Source organism: Pantherophis guttatus, chromosome 5, assembly GCF_059756535.1.
Source record: "Pantherophis guttatus breed Tessera chromosome 5, ASM5975653v1, whole genome shotgun sequence".
Classification (NCBI taxonomy): Eukaryota; Metazoa; Chordata; class Lepidosauria; order Squamata; family Colubridae; genus Pantherophis; species Pantherophis guttatus.
In genome coordinates this window covers 92062916-92080690 of record NC_142067.1, presented here as the reverse complement: position 1 = coordinate 92080690, position 17775 = coordinate 92062916, and the positions used below count along the sequence as shown (strand labels likewise).

The following is a 17775-nucleotide window of genomic DNA, read 5'->3' as shown; positions in this document are numbered from 1 at the left end:
CTTTTCATCTAAATCCGGCCCTGCTGATGTTTGACAACAAGCCTAAAAGTGCTTCTTTCTCTGTATGTATACAAAACATCACATACCAGGAATAGCATATTAAGATGGACTTATGCAGTGGTGGATTTCAAAATTTTTTACTACTGGTTCTGTGGGTGTGGCTTGGTGGGCGTGGCGTGACAGGGGAAGGTTACTGCAAAATCCCCATTCCCTCCCCACCCCACTAACCTGCTCTGGGAAGGAATCAAACTCCCCACTCTTCATTTCCCCAAATAAAATATTACTCATAAGAAAAGCAAGGAAAAATCAAGCTGCTAAGAAGAAACCTGCTTGATACTCATTCCACATTCCTGCCAGCTGCATAAAGGAAACTTTATAAGAAGAAAACAGCTACCGGTGCTTAGAAATAAGTTCGGCTCCATTTACAAGCAGGCAGAAAACTCATTCAAGACACGATATTTCACAATGGAAATCGCCCAAACCTTTTTAGAAACACAAAGCCCATGTTGCACAAACCTCAAAAACTTCAAAAACATAGAACCATATAAGAATCCCTCCTCTTATCCAGTTTGTGGTTCAGCTGACCCAGAAACGAACTGCTGAATGTCACTTCGCTTCTGCAAGCAAAAACTTCCTTTCAACAGCTGCGTCTTGGCTTGTCAATTTAAAGCGACGGCGTCTTTTTTTAATTTTTCCTTCTTCTTTGCCAAGTGACCTCCTGGCTGAGAAGCGATCAGTTGGGAGGCTTCTCAATTTAAAGCAACTGTGTCTTGGTTTTTTTTCCTCTTCTTTGTCAAGTGAGCCCTGATTTTTTCCTTCTAGCCGATCAGCTGGGTGTTGGGAGGCAGCCAACAGACTGAGGGCCCAGCCAGGCAGAAGTGGTATTTACCAGTTCTCAGAACTACTCAAAATTTCCACTACTGGTTCTTGCGAACCAGGGAGAACCGGTAGCAACCCACCACTGCTACAGACCCATCAGCCAAAGAATTTTGACTGGTGGTGTCTAGGAAGAGAGCCTTCTCTGCCACTGCCACTGCTTTGTGGAATATCTTGCCCCAAGAGGTGAGAAAAGCCCCCAATCACTTGGCCTTTCGCAAAGGGTCAAAACACGTTGTGGCCTCGCGCAGGGAGTACAGAGGGCTATGCAACCATGGGGCTGGTTAGTCCCCTCAGAGTCCCCCTTCCTGTAATAATCTTAACACCATATGGCCATCTTAGTATTCCACCCCCTTTTTTATTTTTGTCATTAGTCTTTTTAATTTTGAATTTTTTAACCCTAATTTAATTTTTAATTTCTAATGTTAATTTTTACCTTGAGGCTGATGGGTCATTTAGAAATATGAAATATAAATAAATAATAAATAGTCTGTTAATGGAAATAAAAGCAGAATATTTGTAATTTGTTCTGTTTTTCTGGTGGTTTCCTGCATTAAATTAGAAGTTTTCTTCTAACTTGGTTACACATACAGTACACATTGTGTCTATATGTAACAGTTGTGTAATACAGTATTAAATTACTAGAATGGGCTACTTGATAAAAATCTGCTCTTTTTGCTAGTTCAGACTGCTCTCTTTCTGATCACTTGGCTCTATCCAAGGAAACTTCATGCTAAGGGGAAAAAATGCATAGTATCAGAATAAAGAAATTGGAAATTGTGTTACAGTTCAATGGTGCATAAAGCAGCTATTGGAGGTGAGGGTTGTTTTTTTAAAAACAAACAACACAAGCAATGCTGATCTCTGGTTTTTAGGTTAGTAACATGTTGAATTTTGCACTCTTGAATGATTTCTGACTAATTTTCTGGAAGTGTGTGCGGTGCAGTTGTTCTCAAATTCTAACCTTGGAAGGGTTGTATCCTACAAAGATAAGAACATGTGACTCTACAGTTACTGCTGTAATACAACTCTCAGGTTATTTTCTCATTGGCCATTTGGCAAAAGTTACTGGAAATGGAAAGTTTAAAGCCAGTAGTAGACTTCTCAGGTCTCAAAGTAGATGGTTTGTAAAATATCACAGGGGAGCACATTCATCCTGTATAAAGAAAGACTAATATCAAACCTCTTAGTATCTACTATCAACTAGTTTGCTGCCTGTTTTCCTGTTTCAGAAGAACTTACAGATGTCCCAGCCTCATGTTACATTAAGTCCATCCCAAGCTACAGATAACCCAAATAGTTTTAATGACACGCGCAGTGAAAAGATTGCTAATTTTCAAATCATCCTAATCCTAGGACCATGCACATAGCCATCTCACACTCTTCCATGTAACTGTTGCGGCCTGTTGGCTGCCAGGCCCTCTAGAACCGAATCAGAGTAGGAGGAGGAGGCGTGGGAGTCAGGGTCATCATCAGGGCAACCTGGGAACTCCGAGGGGGAAGAGGGAATGGAGCTGGCAGAGAGAGAGAGAGAGAGAGAGAGAGAAGCAGAGTCTGGGACCTCCGTCATCTCTCAGATGGAGAGTCAACAGCCCCCAAGTCTGAAGGTAGTTGATGATGAAGAAGAAGAACAGCTGAGTCCAGTGTCTGATGCGCAGCTGTGCAGAAGGCAGAGAAGAAGAGAGCAATAGAAAGCTATGGGCCAATCCTGCGGAAGGAAAAGCCACCGCTGCTAACAAGATTCCACTCTAGCTCTGGGGATAAAAGGCAGTGGGCAGAGATGAATAGATGTGTGATCCTGCGAGAAAAACTTTTTGCTGGGACTGCCGGCATTCCTAATAAAGGAATCTTTTGAGTTCACATCAGAGGGTTTGTCGTTTTTGGGGAGCTAGGTCAGAACAGTAACATGCCTTAGTCTCAAATTCCAGTTTCACAAATCCAAAATGTCAGTCATTTCAGGCGTGGACAATAAGCACCAGGTAAGCTACCAAACCTCACTAGTAGGTGCAGTAGCATAACAACACATGTATGCCACATTAATTTCCAATGCTTAACTCAAGCTTAATGATTTAGGGAAACTACTTATTTTGTCCTTCTTTTAAACATGGTACTGGCTTTCTTTGCATAATTATTAGGGTACAAAAATTATTGGGAATGCTGCAGATCAAGCAAGTTTGGCCTATCCGTAAGATGCTTTCTCCACCTCCAAGAAAGAAAAAAAGATTTTGGCTAATTTAGCTTCAGTTTTCCTCTTGGTCTAGATCTAGAAATCAGCTAAGTGACCTGGTTTACACATTTTCCTAAACTATAATGTAATTGGTTGAAACAGTATGGTTTTAAATCATGGTTTATAGTTTTATTATGCAAACTCAACAATTGAGGAGTGTATTGAATCACAATTGAAGGCACCATTACTTAGCATAATGGACCAATCTGGTCAATTTTTTTTTAAAATTTGATTTATATGCCGCTCTTCTCCGGAGACTCAGGGCGGCTTACAATGCGTTAAGCAGTAGCCTTCATACTTTTGTATATTTATACAAAGTCAGCTTATTGCCCCCACAAACTGGGTCCTCAATTTACCTACCTTAGAAAGGATGGAAGGCTGAGTCAACCTTGAGCCTGGTGAGATTCGAATTTACAGTAATTGCTGACAATATTTGCAGACAGCTGGTGTTAATCACAATGCTATCAGTCTGCTGAGCCACCAGGCCCTTTTCAATGGGGCAAAAGGCAAATCGCTGGAATAGTTCACTTAAGGGGTACATTTGATTTCAACTCAGTGCATTATTTGAACTTGGTCAATACAGAAATGTAATTTAAGCAAGCAAATTTACTTAAATATATTTGTTTATCCAGTCATACAATCGCAATATAATCTACTCAGCATTATAATTATTGCAAAGCTGCTTTAAAAAAATTGCAGGATGGTTACCAAATAAAGGATAAGTAAGCAGCTTACGGATGTTGTCTTGTTTACCAGCCGGAGTTTTAACAATCACAACCCAGAGTATTATGGACATATTTATGCATTTCAAACTACAAAATGATGAGCTAAGATTTTGCTCTAAATGTCAAAAGAGTTTACAGCTCTTCAGCTTAAACTTGCCCCTGCTTTCTTGGGTTTTCGATCCTTTCCCGCCCAAATATAATATATAATCATATTATATAGTATAATGTAATTAAAAAGGGGAACCAATTAAGGAGTATAATTAAGGAGTATAATTAAGAAGGTGAAAATAATTGTGTTGGCAAACCGGTATTTTTAAAAATGTGCTAGCCTATCAAGTTATAAGTAGCCTAGAGACTGATGGGTGATAGGATCAGCGTCAAATTCCTTTGCTCCCCAAAATTGAGCAGGCGCGATCTTCGTACTCATGTAATTGTCTCTAGTGAAAAGAGGGACGGGGACAGAGATTGGAAACGTCGGGATCCACCTTCGTCACAGTTTGATGCACTTTAGCAGAGTCACTTCTTCCTCGGGAGTAAGAATAAGTTCCAAAGTTGAAATCGCGGCGTTGGAAAATCGATACTTTCTGCTCCCAGGCGTCATTGCAACAAAAATAACTCAACAGCGCCTACAGAGAAGGAGAGCCGGTCGGGCCTTCCCCAGGCGCTGTCCTCGGAGATTATCCGGAACTTCATCACCACTGCAGCCTCGTCGCGGGTGAGTCATGGGAAGCCCGGGGAGCACAGAACGAAGGCGGCGACTCCTCTCTGCGCTTCCTCCTAGGCTAACTAGGCCAGGGGTCTCCAACCTTGGCAACTTTAAGACTTGTGGACTTCAACTCCCAGAGTTCCTCAGCCAGCTTTGCTGGCTGAGGAACTCTGAGAGTTGAAGTCCACAAGTCTCTCCTAACTAGGCCAGGGGTCTCCAACCTTGGCAACTTTAAGACTTGTGGACTTCAACTCTCAGAGTTCCTCAGCCAGCTTTGCTGGCTGAGGAACTCTGAGAGTTGAAGTCCACAAGTCTTAAAGTTGCCAAGGTTGGAGACCCCTGAACTAGGCCATCTGTTCCTACTTTCCGGGATCCCGGGAAGGAAGGCGCTTCAAGGCTTTCTTTTCACCTGTAGATTCAGCCTGGAGGTCGATGGGTGATAGGGTGGGCGTCCCATCCTCAATGTGACTTCCAATTCGCTTTCTCCCCAAAGTTGAAGCAGGGACGATCTTCGTACTCCGCGTGTATTTGTCGCTAGTGAAAAGCGGGAATAGTGATTGATTGATTGATTGATTGATTTTATTATACTTATATGCCGCCCTTCTCCCAAAAGACTCGGGGCGGCTCACAAAAATTAAAACGATGAAAACAAGAAAAACAACGATGAAAACAATCAAAATAACTACTAAAACAATCCATTAAAATCTCCCACTTATGTGGCTTCCCACTCGCGGAGAATAAAAGCTTCGGTTTAAAAAGGACAGCGTTTTGCTCTCTCTCTCTCTCTCTCTCTCGGCAAGCATCAACACGAGCATTCACCGCAGTGCAGAGAAATAATTGAATTTAGAACACCTCCTAATTCCCCGGAGGAACTAAAGGGGTAGACTTTAGTCCAATGTACATATTTGTGTATAATGTTTGGGCTCCACGTTTTTGCCCCCTTCGGAGCGGATTGTCTGGCTACCGTCGCTGGGCAAGAAAAACCGCGTGTTTTAAGTACCTCTTTGCTTACTACTGATCGTTGGGATTTCAGCGCTATATGGTAGCCCGAACCGATGTATTTAATTTTTTAGTAGCCATGGAAAACAATCCTGGTTTTTATTAGAGCGCTCATATATTCTAAGCTTCCTGCCCGGCAGAATTCCCGAGCAGGATATACCAAATACATTAAAACGATATCAGTGTAGCCCTGTGCATGTGTACTCTGTTGGGATTGCCTGTCTATATATATATTTGTTAAGTATATATTTGTTACATATATACTGCTCAAAAAAATAAAGGGAACACAAGCAGAAGACATCCGAGATCTGAATGAATGAAATAGCCTTATTAAATACTTTGTTCTTTACATACAGTAGTTTATACGCTGCTCAAACAACTAAAGGGAACACAAAACTACTGTATGTAAAGAACAAAGTATTTAATAAGGTTATTTCATTCATTCAGATCTCGGATGTCTTCTGCTTGTGTTCCCTTTATTTTTTTGAGCAGTGTATATAAAAGTGTTAAGTTCGGGGTGAGAATGGAAGCGAAGCCAGAGCGATTTCAGCAAAGCTCTTTTTATTCAGTTCATACAACTAAATTTTTATTTAGAACAACAACTACTAGCCTGGCTCCTTTTATAGGAGGCTGTCAGCTGGCCAACCAATTAGAACAAAGTATTCCCTCCCCACCTTCAATAGCGAACCTAAGTGAGAACTTCAGCAACTAGTTTAAGATACTTATTTCAATACCTAACACTTCCTGATTGTTAGACTCTGCCAGGATTCCTGCAGTTTTATTTTTAGGGGTGGTTTGCAGTTGGCTCCTTCCTAGGACTGAGAGAAAGTGACTGATCATGGGGTCACCCTTTGTGCCCAATACAGTACTAGAACTCTTGAGTCTCCTGATTTTAGAGCCTGAAGGTCCCATTCCGATCTCTGCAACAGAGTGACTCTCATATTTGCATTACATCTAGTCATAGTCATATCTTAGAGTCCTATATTCTGTGATTGCATGACTCTCGGAACCATAACACAATCCATAGATCAGGATCTCAGGACACACTGAACAATTCGCTAATACTGTAGGTCTGTACAGAGGCCCAGAACAAAGTGCATATAATAAACATATTAGCTGCACTTTCCCTGAGCATCCTTGGCTGGCCCCCAAGGATGCTTATATAACCCCAGTGAAAGACACATTTGATTTAGGTCAGTATTTCTCAATCTTGGGAACTTTAAGGGTGCGGACTTCAACTGCCAGAATTCCCCATGTTGGCTGTTCCCAAAGTTCCCAAGGTTGAGAAACACTGGTTTAGGTGGTTCCTTATAAGACACTACATGTGTACTTCAATGTACTCAGAATAATATTTTGCCCTTTGAATCTTGATCTCTGCAAAATCCTTCTGGCTCAGTGTTTTTTTGTCAATATAGCTTTTGCCACATACGTTTGACACAGTAAAGTTTTTACCCGTAATTTTTCTATGCTAAAGTGTTATTGAGAAAGCAAACATGTTGAGCTTAATGAAATCACATAGTTAGTAGTGTTAGATGTTGCAGTACATGTGGCCATTTTTTCTAGTGCAATGTCTGCTGCCTCTTTTAAGTTATTTTTCATGCGTTTACACAGAACATTTCCACTGAACTAACATCATAACAGTATGCAATACTTTCTTTTTCTCTGTCTTCTCCTTAGCAGGCAAGCATTTTGAAAAGAATGCTGACCAAAGATCTTTTGAAGTTTGACCTACTTGTTAGTATTTGCAGGCAGACAAACACACACAAAAAGTGTATTCAGCAGGAATTTGGCAATGTTTAACTGTGAAGATACAGTTGCCAATAAAGATTAGCAATACCAGCTGCTTTAAGTTTGGGGAGATTTTGGAAGCAAGGGAAAAGCAGAGGCAACTGATTGGGTAAACTTTTGGAATTGCACTTTAACTCACCAGATTAATGATTGAAATTCTGCTGAGCTGAACAACCAAAAGTCTAGACCTTCTATATTTAGCTGCTATTGAAGTCTATAAGGATATCCAGTTTTGGCCAATTTAAGGTAACATTTGCATTTATTCCTTGATTGTTTTTGGAAAACAAGACACAATGTCGTCTGTCAAAGTTGAATGCATTGTGCCAGTGAACTACAAAATTGGAGAATCACCTCTATGGGAGGAAAAGGAAAATTCCCTTCATTATGTAGATATAACTGGCCAAAAGGTCTGTCGGTGGAATTATCTCACTAAAGAAGTGCAAAGTATTTCCGTGGGTAAGTAAAACTGTTTCATTTTAATAAGCCAAATGTTTACCTTTGTTCTTGAATATTTAATGTTCTACAGCTTAAGTGATAGAAGCATGTTAAAGTTGAATACCACTAAAAACCAGCATGGTATCGTGAGTAGAGGATCAGGCTGGCTGTTTTGAAGTACTACATGATAACTTTCAAAAGAAAGTTATCAAAATTGTTAGGTATACAGTTATTATTTTTTGTTACTACCGTTTCTTCTCTCCTTAATCCCTCCTAATCTGCTTAATATGGTTTCCAGATGCCCCCGTGAGCATTATATCACTTCGTAAATCTGGTGGCTACATTATTACACAGGGAACCCAGTTTGCAGCTCTTGACTGGAAAAAGAAGTCCGTTACCACCATTACTGATGTGGAGAACGAAAAACCCAACAACCGATTCAATGATGGGAAAGTGGATCCTGCAGGAAGACTAGTTGCAGGTAACTAGGTCTTAATTCAGTCTATAAAAAAAATATTCATTTTTTTCTCAACAAATTGTATCCTTTGTAAGATGATAGTTTCTAGTTCCATGTAGTAGAATCTTGATATCTGCTGCTCCTTCCATAGCGGGGGCTGACTTACTGAGGATAAAATGAGGTCCTACATTTATACTTCCATACCATTAAGCACCTGGGTTATTTGAGGGATGGGATGGGCAAATGATGAAGAATGTATGACAATGTCTAAGTCAAATGTTGTGGCTTATGTACTTGCATCAGACTATAAGACTCAGTCATATAACTGAACGTTTTAGGAAAATGTCATTGTGACATCCTTTTGGTGTCACTGTGGTTTGCTGCAAATTTCATTGATCATCTCACACTGATGTTCAGGAGCTGTATCAATCCTCCCCCTATTATAGTTACTTGCTGGGGTGTGTGCATATGATCTTATCTGCCTACCAAGTTCCAAGCAATGGATATGTGTGCATTTTTCTTTTGTCCATAAAAACTTATTTTTAACTGGCTTGTAGCTTGTATTTTGAAATCAGTTCTTTTAATTTTAAAATCTTCCTAGTACATTTTTTTTTCTCAACCAGGGACTATATCCAGCACCACAGAAAATGTCAGCAAATATTTGTTTGGCATTAAATTGTTAATTTACAAAGTACTTGTAATTTGTCTCACAAGTAATCTATCTCTGTATAACAAACCCATCTTCCCTTCTCCCCACCTCATCCTGGTTTAAATCCTGTAGTTTATCCAATCCCTGCATATGATTAAATGAGCTACCATTCATGGGAGCTTAGTTCTTTTAATAAAACATGTCACAGTCTGAAAAAGTACTACAAGACTCCTCTGGATTTGTGGAGTTTAAAATATGTCTTCCAATTTGATTATGATTTCAGTTTAATAGCACTGTTCCTTACCTAACTGCTGAATTTTATATATATTGAAAGATTAAAAGACAGGCTCAGTTTTCATATTTATGCTGTACAAGGATAACATCATATGCATACAGGTAGCCCTTAACTTATGACTAAAATTGTGCCCAAATTTTCTGTTGCTAAGTGAAATGGTTGTTAAGTGAATTTTGCCCCAGGTTATGACCTTTCTTGCTACAGTTATTAAATGAATTATTGCAGTTGTTAAGTTAGTAACATGGTTGTTCAGTGAATCTGGCTTCCCCGTTGATTTTGTTTGTCAGAAGGTCGTAAAAGATGGTCACATGAACCTGGGACACTGGAACCGTCATAAATATGAGTCAGTTGCCAAGCATCTGAATCTTGATCATGTGACCATGGGGATCTTGCAATGGTTATAAGCAGGGATGAAATGCTCCCGGGTTGGACCAGATGCCCAATCTGGTAGTGATGGAGGCGGGTGGTTCGGAGAACTGATAGCAAAAAATCCCTGCCCCCCCCATGCCCAGCTGAGCCGCACAATCATCAGAAGCTTTTTCTTTTAATTTTTAAAAGCATTTTTTCTACAACCTCTTCGGCTGAAAAAATGCTTTTAGAAGTAAAAAAAAAAAGGCTCTGCTGATCGCGCGGCTCAGCTGGGATCGTCAAAGGCTTTTAAAAGCATTTTTTCTACAACCTCTTCAGAGATTGTAGAAAAAATGTTTTCAAAAGGCTCTGATGATCCAAGCTGAGTTGCCTGATCAGCAGAGGCTTTTAAAAGAAAAAAAGCCTCTGCCGATCAGGCAACTCATCTGGGATCATCAGAGCCTTTTGAAAGCATTTTTTTACAACCTCTTCGCCCCCCCCCCCAGAACCGGTAGTAACTAATTTTAGATTTTACCACTGGTTATAAGTGTGAAAAATAGTCATATATCACTTTTTTCCATGCCATTGTAATGTCGAATGGTCACTAAATGAACTGCTGTAAATCAAGGACTACTTGTATTTTTATTATGGACAGGCCACTGAGAAGAAAATAAGCTGACTGGTCTCTGTGGTGCTTTGTTATCTTTTTCTGCTAACTCTCTGGTTCTCATAGGTACGATGTCTCAGGAGATTCGTCCTGCGGTGGTTGAACGGCACCAGGGCTCACTCTACACTCTCTTTTCCGACCATTCTGTGGTGAAACATTTTGACAAGGTGGACATTTCCAACGGTTTGGATTGGTCTCTGGATCACAGAACCTTCTTCTACATCGACAGCCTTTCGTACCACGTTGATGCCTTTGATTATGACCTGCAAACCGGGGAGCTTTGTATGCCTGCTTTCCATGTTTTGAAATGTGTACCAAAGTTGATTTTTGATCATCATTTTAAAATTGTTGCTTTCTCTCTCTCTCCCACTCTTGGTGTAGTAGTTAAGGGACCAGACTAGAAACTGGAAGACTATGGGTTGTAGTCTTAGGCCCATAGCCACCAGGTGACTTTGGGCCAGTCACTTTCCATTCGAGGAAGAAGGCGGCAGTGGCAAGGCACTTCTGAAATGTTGTCAATAAAACTGTAGGGGCTAATCCAGGCTGTTGACAGAAATTAGCACTGACTTGAAGGGGTGTGCACACATACGTGCACCCACATAACACCAGGGGTGGGCTTCAAAAATTATAGCAAGGAGTTCTCTGCCTGGTTGCTGGGTGGGGATGGCCATGGTGGGTGTGGCCTAGTCAGCCTTCTGCACCATGGCGGTGGGGGGCATTTTGTCCTCCCTGGGCTCTGGAGGCTTTCTTTGAGCCTCCAGGAGGGCGAAAACGGCCTCCCCAGGCTCCGGAGGCCCTCTGGAGGCCGGAAATGGGCTCGTTTCTGGCCTTCCTGAACTTCTGGTAGGCCCGTTTTTCACCCTCCCCCAGCCTCCATGTGCGCCCTGCACTTAGCTGCATCCAAAACAGGCCGTGTGGGAAGGGCGGAGTGGAGTGGGGCAGGGTGGGCCAGCCAGGAGTGGGATTTGAGGGTTCTCTGAACTGCACAGAATTTTAGCTAGAGGTTCTCCCGAACCCCTGTGAACCCCCAGCAGCCCACCCCTGCATAATACACACATTCTACTATAGTAGAATGCCTAGAGTCACAAGTAATTTTAGGTAAAATTCAAATTGATTTTACATGTTTAAAACACAGCTTTAACTTTTATTGGGCGTATTACAAATGACTGTAGTTTCAGCAACATAGTTTTCTGTTCCCAAAAGGATAGGGGATGAAATATAATCTGTGTGTATTAACACACCACACTACAAGACACACCACACAACATTAACATAAAGCACAACATAACACACATCTGCTTGCAACTCCTTAACCCCAGAAGTGTGAGGTGACTGGTTCTAAAGGTTTCCCCAGCTGTGGCCATCTGGTTGTTCATGCACCCAATGGCTTCACTTCACTGGTAGCCACAGTAGAGTGTCATTGCAAGCATGCACATGCACACAGTTGGAGAAGCCTTTGAAGCAGCTATTCTGAGCCTTTCAGAAGATTCAGTGTTTTAATATTTTGAGGAGGAATGTTTCACTTATGCATTTTGTGATAGGCCTCTTTAAGATGCTTGGTGCAGCCATAATAAAACTTGCACTCTTTAATAAAGAAAGCAATAAGCACTAATATCACTGCTCTATTTTTTTTCCCTTTCAGAGCTGATGGTGTCATGTCTGCTCTATCTCTTCTCCCTCTTTTGCTATTAATATAGCAATCAATATAAGTCTTATTTTGCCGTCTCTATCTTTTGATTGCTTACAATAATAACATTGTTTTATTCTGTAGTATAAAAGTAAAAACGTAAAGTAAAAAAGTACAAATTCTGTACTATAAAAGTAAAAATGTAAAAAAATCAAAACAAATGTACCAATATAAATTATTCTGGAAAAAAAATCAAAAAATGAGGAAAAAAACTTCTATCCTCTTTTAGGTGGATGGGTTGGGATTCTACTGTGTGAGCCCAGTAACATGTCTGTAAGCCACCCAGAGATGGGTGGCATCAGAATTAAATAAACAAACAAATAAATAACATAGCTATGAGGAGAAAACATTCATCTAGATCTCCCCATCTCAGGAACAGCTCAATGGATCCATTTTCATAGATACAGCACATCCATGCTAAATTGAACTTGATATCCAAAAACATGTTTCTTATCCATATTTGTTTTCCTAACTATATAGTTCAGTTAATCTTACTCATTTAAAATAAATATACATGCTGGAAGATAATGTCAGTAATTCGGAGAAGTCGACCTCTAGCCATCTTTTTGCTACAATATTGAATTACAAATAAAAGCCTGGTTCCCTAAGACTCTGATTTACAGTTTAGAATATTCTCCAGCATGAGCCCAAGGACTCCTTCCAAGATAAATAAATTTATGATGTTTCCCTTTGCATTTCTTCTTGTAAAAATATTACTTGGCAAATGTGTGGCTTAGCATGTAATATCTTTCAATGGCTTTTTTCAGGCAACCGCAGGAGCATGTACAAATTGGAAAAGGAAGAGTCCATTCCTGATGGGATGTGTATTGATACAGAGGGGAAGCTTTGGGTGGCCTGTTTTGGTGGAGGACGGGTAATCCGTATAGATCCTGAAACAGGTTAGCAATTGTGGGGAGTGGGCTGGGGAATCCACTGATAGTCCACATTCCTTCCCTGAGATCAAGCTGTTTGGTGTAAGGGATCTGGAGCAAACACAATATGTGTGTTTTATTAGTTCCAGAACATTCCTTTGCTCATGTAGAGATGCTTATATATTATAATCAGTGGTGGGTTGCTCCCGGTTCACACTGGTTCGCAAGAACTGGTAATAAAAAATTGTAGTAGTGCGGAGAACCGGTAATAAGATTGGCTGGCCAAGCCCCCGAACCGGTCCCCGGCCCAGTTGCTGCTCACGTACCCCGCCCACCTCATCAGTGGCTTTCCTTTTTTTACTTTTAAAAGCATTTTTTCTACACGGCTGAAAAAATGCTTTTAAAAATTAAAAAAAAAAGCCTCTGATGATCGCGCGGCTCAGCTGGGATTGTCAGAGGCTTCTGAAAGCATTTTTTCTGCAACCTCTTCAGAGGTTGTAGAAAAAATGCTTTTAAGAGCTTCTGACGATCAGGCAAATCTGCTGAGATCGCCAGAGGCTTTTAAAGGGATTTTTTTCCCTACAACTTCTTCAAAAAATCCCTTTAAAAGCCTCTGACGATCCAAGCTGAGTTGCCTGATCGGCAGAAGCTTTTTTTCTTTTAAATGCCTCTAATGATCCTGAGTTGCCTGATCGGCAGAAGCTTGAAGAGATTGCAGAAAAAAATACTCTTGGAAGCTTCTGACGATCAGGCAAATCTGCTGGGATCACCAGAGGCTTTTAAAAGAAAAAAAGCCTCTGCCGATTAGTCAACTCAGTTTGGATCGTCAGAGCCATTTAAAAGAAAAAAAGCCCCTGCCAATTAGGCAACAGCTTGGATCATCAGAGGCTTTTAAAGGGATTTTTTGAAGAGGTTGTAGGAAAAAAAAATCCCTTTAAAAGCCTCTGGCGATCCCAGCAGATTTGCCTGATTGTCAGAAGCTTTTAAAAGCATTTTTTCTACAACCTCTGAAGAGGTTGCAGAAAAAATGCTTTTAAAAGTAAAAGTAAAAAAAAAAAGTTGGCCATGCCCACCCAGTCACATTACCCAAGAATAAGCCACGCCCACAGAACCGGTAGTAAAAAAAATTAGAACCCACCTCTGATTATAACATATAATGTATAAAAAGACCTTATCTCATCTGAAATGCAAAGTAGCCCATACTTTAGTTTACTTGTTAATGGAAATGGAAAACCTTCAGTGATTGGTGTGATAATGTCATCCCACAAATGTCATGCCTTCCTGCATGTGATCCAGAAGCTAGATTTAGGTGCAAACAGCCCTGGGTTCAATCCCCGACATCGCCAGGTAAAAGGATCAAAGAATTTGAAAGTCCTCTCTGTGCCCAGTGAGATTCTGTAGACTTTGCCAGATAAATAAATAAATTGTCTGAGGGTCTATGCAATTCACTGTGGCTAACTCACGATGGCCAACTCACTGCAGACAACTAGCCCCAGCCAACTCACCATGGAACAACTCGCTGTGGGACAAGAGTTACACTAATATCAAAGAAATGGTGGAGTAGAATCATTAAAGGGACAATGCAAAAGGAAGGACGGAATAAAATAATGTCAAAAATTAAAATATTTTTTTATTTATTTTAAATAATTAAATTAAATTGTTAAATTGTCCTGTGGCGAGTTGTCCATGGTGAGTTATCCCATTCTGTAGTCTGGCATACAGCATACAATATTCCTACCTTCCATAGTGAAAGAACAATCAGACAACTGATTCAAAAGACCTACAAATGGATCACATTCATGCACAATGAATCCAATCAGTATTTTGCCTTCGAAAAATTGCAAAGACTATGAAGTTCTTTTTTCCAGCATTAGGTCCTATCTTTTATTTCTTTAGGATGGAGTGTGTAACCTGCAGATTTGTTCGCCATTTGAGGCTCTTGCGCCCTCATTTATGGTGGATGGGTGTTTACTTTTTTTTCCAAATTTAAGGAGGGAAATGTACTGGTTCCACTCTGCTGACCCGCTGCCCTTTGTTAAGGAAACAACCTGATTTATTTTAACAGGAAAAAGAATTCAGACAGTGAAGCTGCCTGTAGACAATACAACTTCTTGTGCTTTTGGTGGATATGATTATTCAGAACTGTTTGTCACTTCAGCTTCTACTGGACTGGATGAGTCGTCTCTCATACATCAACCACAGGCTGGTGGTGTTTTCAAGGTAATCTGAGAGCTACAGTGCATTTGAAATCATGATATGCATGATACGGTGGTTGGGGGGCAGCATTTGATTAATTTAACCAAGGGGCATCTGGGGATCAATAAAGTCAAGATGGCAGCTATTCTAATAATGTTTATTCCCACCTCCAGCATTTTTGATTTAATGTGAGGTCCTTGGTGCTCTCTGAGTTTGGTTGTTTTCTTGCAGAGATTTCATTACACAACTAGGCATCATCAGTACATTAAGGCAGAGGGCAGAGGGGAGAGCGCTGATAATGTTACTAGTTGAGTAGTGAAAAGTCTGCAAGAAAACAACCAAGCTCAGAGTCAAGGACCTCACAGTTCAACCCTGATTTACAAATATTCTCTTCTATTGATCTCTGTAACTGACTGATTTAAGAGCTAAATTTTCCATTAACATCTTCTTCTTTTTTTTTTTTAAAAAAAAACAGCATTCATTTAAAAAAAGTATATTTAACAAAAGTAAAGTTCCAATATGATTTTTTTAAAAAATGTATATAAAAAAGAAGCAGCTTGGGTATTGTGAAGAATCAAACTGAGCATTTCAGATTCAATGCTATGTCTTTAGATACCTAGCTTTGCTTTTGGGTTTAGGGTTAGAACGGCTGTTGAACTCCTGATGGTTATTTTGTTGGATTTTTGGGATGTTTTGTGTGGTTCTTTTTTCTTTTCTTTTTACTGTGTTATTGTGTCTTGTCCTTGGATGTAAGGCATAAAATGTTATCTGGGAGTCAGAAACTCTCCAAATCTAATTAAACAAATGAACATATGCAGGCAAATATTTGCTTTTGAAATAAATGCTTTGTGTTTATTAGGAAAGATGAGACAATTTTGAAAGTATCATGTTCATATCCTCATTTTTTAAAAACAGATTACTGGCCTTGGGGTGAAAGGAATCCCACCATATTCATATGCAGGTTAATACATACCCTTGAAGACGCAAGTATCAAAACAAGGATGGAAGGAAATGACAGCATTGCATCACTGCACAGTTTATCTGTCTCTTTTTTAGAAGCTATAAAAGGATGGTCGACCAACAAGTACAGGAAAAAACTCCCAAGCCATGAATTCAGATCTGAATTGTGCCCAATTTGCTTTTTTATTATAGCTAAGTAAAAAAATGTTTTTCCTTTCTGTTAAATCAATATTTTTAATAAAGTTTCAAATATATAATTATTGTATATGTGTGAATTTATCAATTTACTGATTGAAAAGCCAATGAATATTTAGCTATAACAGATACATGCTGCCTGTTTTCCCAACTCTGCTCCTTTCTTTTCTATTTCATCCACAAGACTTTCTCTGCAGACACACAAACTTTTACCTTCCCATCTTAGTGGATCCCATCCAGTATCAGCTATTATTGTCTTCACTTTTATCAACCTCCCTCCCTCCCTCCCTCCCTTTTCATTGGCCATCCTTCTAGCCAAGATATTTTATTTTTATTCTAGCAGACGTTTCTACAATCCCTTTGGCCCCAACATATGCATCACATGTTGCTCCCTTCACAACCCAGCTCAGAGTTCAGAGTCAGAACCTTTGGGGGGAAGCAGGGAATGCAGTCAAAAGGAGCCATCCTTCTCCATTAGCCATCATCTGCCCCTTTCAGTCTGGCACTCAAAAGTGGTTATGTGCAGAGAATGTGTGCCCCAAATAGGTCTCTTGCTGACCATTTACAGGAAAGAGGTAAGAACATGCTGGCGGTAAAGATTCCACAATTCACAATTCTTTCCCCACATTTTTTTGGTTCATGTTCTAGCAGCTACTCGCCATGGTTAGAGAGCATCTTCTATGCTGGGGAACCACAAGAATAAAAATTTGAACTTTTCTGGCTCATTTCTAAAAGGGATGATTAGTATATTCACTGGGGACCCAATGGAGAAGTTCCATGCTGTAAGTGGCTGCTGGATTGATAACAGACTCCCCCTCCCCCCTTGCTCTCTGCTCTGCAACCGTCCTTTTTGATTATCATATTTATGGATTCTCATTTTCTTTTTCATTATTTATTATATTGTTCTATTATTTTACTCTGTTTTGTTTGCACTCTTTTCATTTCTTCCTTTTTATGGTTTTAAGTTGCCTACAGCAGTCCCATAGCGAGATAGGAGACAAATAAATTTAACAATTTATAAATACATACCTACATATACACATTTCGGAATATTTTCATTCATTTCTTCATATTCGACCTTGGCAACTTTTAAGACTGGTGGACTTTGACTCCCAGAATTCTCCGCCCAGCCATGTTGGCTGGGGAATTCTGGGAATTGAAGTCCACTGGTCTTAAAGTTGCCAAGGTTGGATACCCCTAATCTAGATAACAGAACAGAAATGATCCTGTTCATAGTTGAACAGGACAGCAGCGTTGAAGTGCAGCGAGGAGGGTGGGAGAAGCAAAACAGCAGAGATGGTGTGTGTGGCAGTACAATCAAGCTCCATCCTTTGTTCACACATTGATGTTGCATACACATAAAAACCCTACTTTATTATCACCCCTGGATATTCCAAATTTAGATATTCTTCTACATTAGATACTCCTATTTATCTGTGCCTGAATAAAAACACTTTCCCATCCTATTATAAGTAAGTATTGTAGACATACAGATCATTTAGTGAAGATATTATTGATAATAAATTATTTTAATTTCTAACACTTTAAACTAATTAATTATTAACCAATCATTTAAGGAGATTATTAATGTTAAAAAATAACTATATCCCATTTTCTTTCAGATTTATAATACCACTGCAGACAATTTAAGTTGAAGAGTCTGATCAAGAATTACTGTACCATATTAGCAAAC

At 39.9% G+C, this 17775-nt stretch overlaps 1 protein-coding gene across 1 annotated transcript; it reads left to right on the top strand.

The window, feature by feature from the left end:
- The first annotated feature begins 4217 nt into the window (after positions 1-4217).
- RGN (regucalcin) lies at positions 4218-16144 on the top strand. The gene is made up of 7 exons (XM_034431399.3): positions 4218-4543; positions 7610-7777; positions 8055-8237; positions 10239-10454; positions 12627-12758; positions 14797-14951; positions 15843-16144. The coding sequence occupies exons 2-7, from the start codon at positions 7615-7617 to the stop codon at positions 15891-15893; spliced, it is 900 nt and encodes a 299-aa protein (XP_034287290.1). The 5' UTR covers positions 4218-4543; positions 7610-7614; the 3' UTR covers positions 15894-16144.
- The last annotated feature ends 1631 nt before the right edge of the window (positions 16145-17775 follow it).

Bases quoted from the DNA above. Each gene is read 5' to 3' on its own strand.
- RGN (XM_034431399.3), top strand. From the start codon at position 7,615: ATGTCGTCTGTCAAAGTTGAATGCATTGTGCCAGTGAACTACAAAATT. The intron at 8,238-10,238 runs GTAACTAGGTCT...TGGTTCTCATAG, and splicing joins TGCAGGAAGACTAGTTGCAG to GTACGATGTCTCAGGAGATT. The intron at 12,759-14,796 runs GTTAGCAATTGT...TTATTTTAACAG, and splicing joins CCGTATAGATCCTGAAACAG to GAAAAAGAATTCAGACAGTG.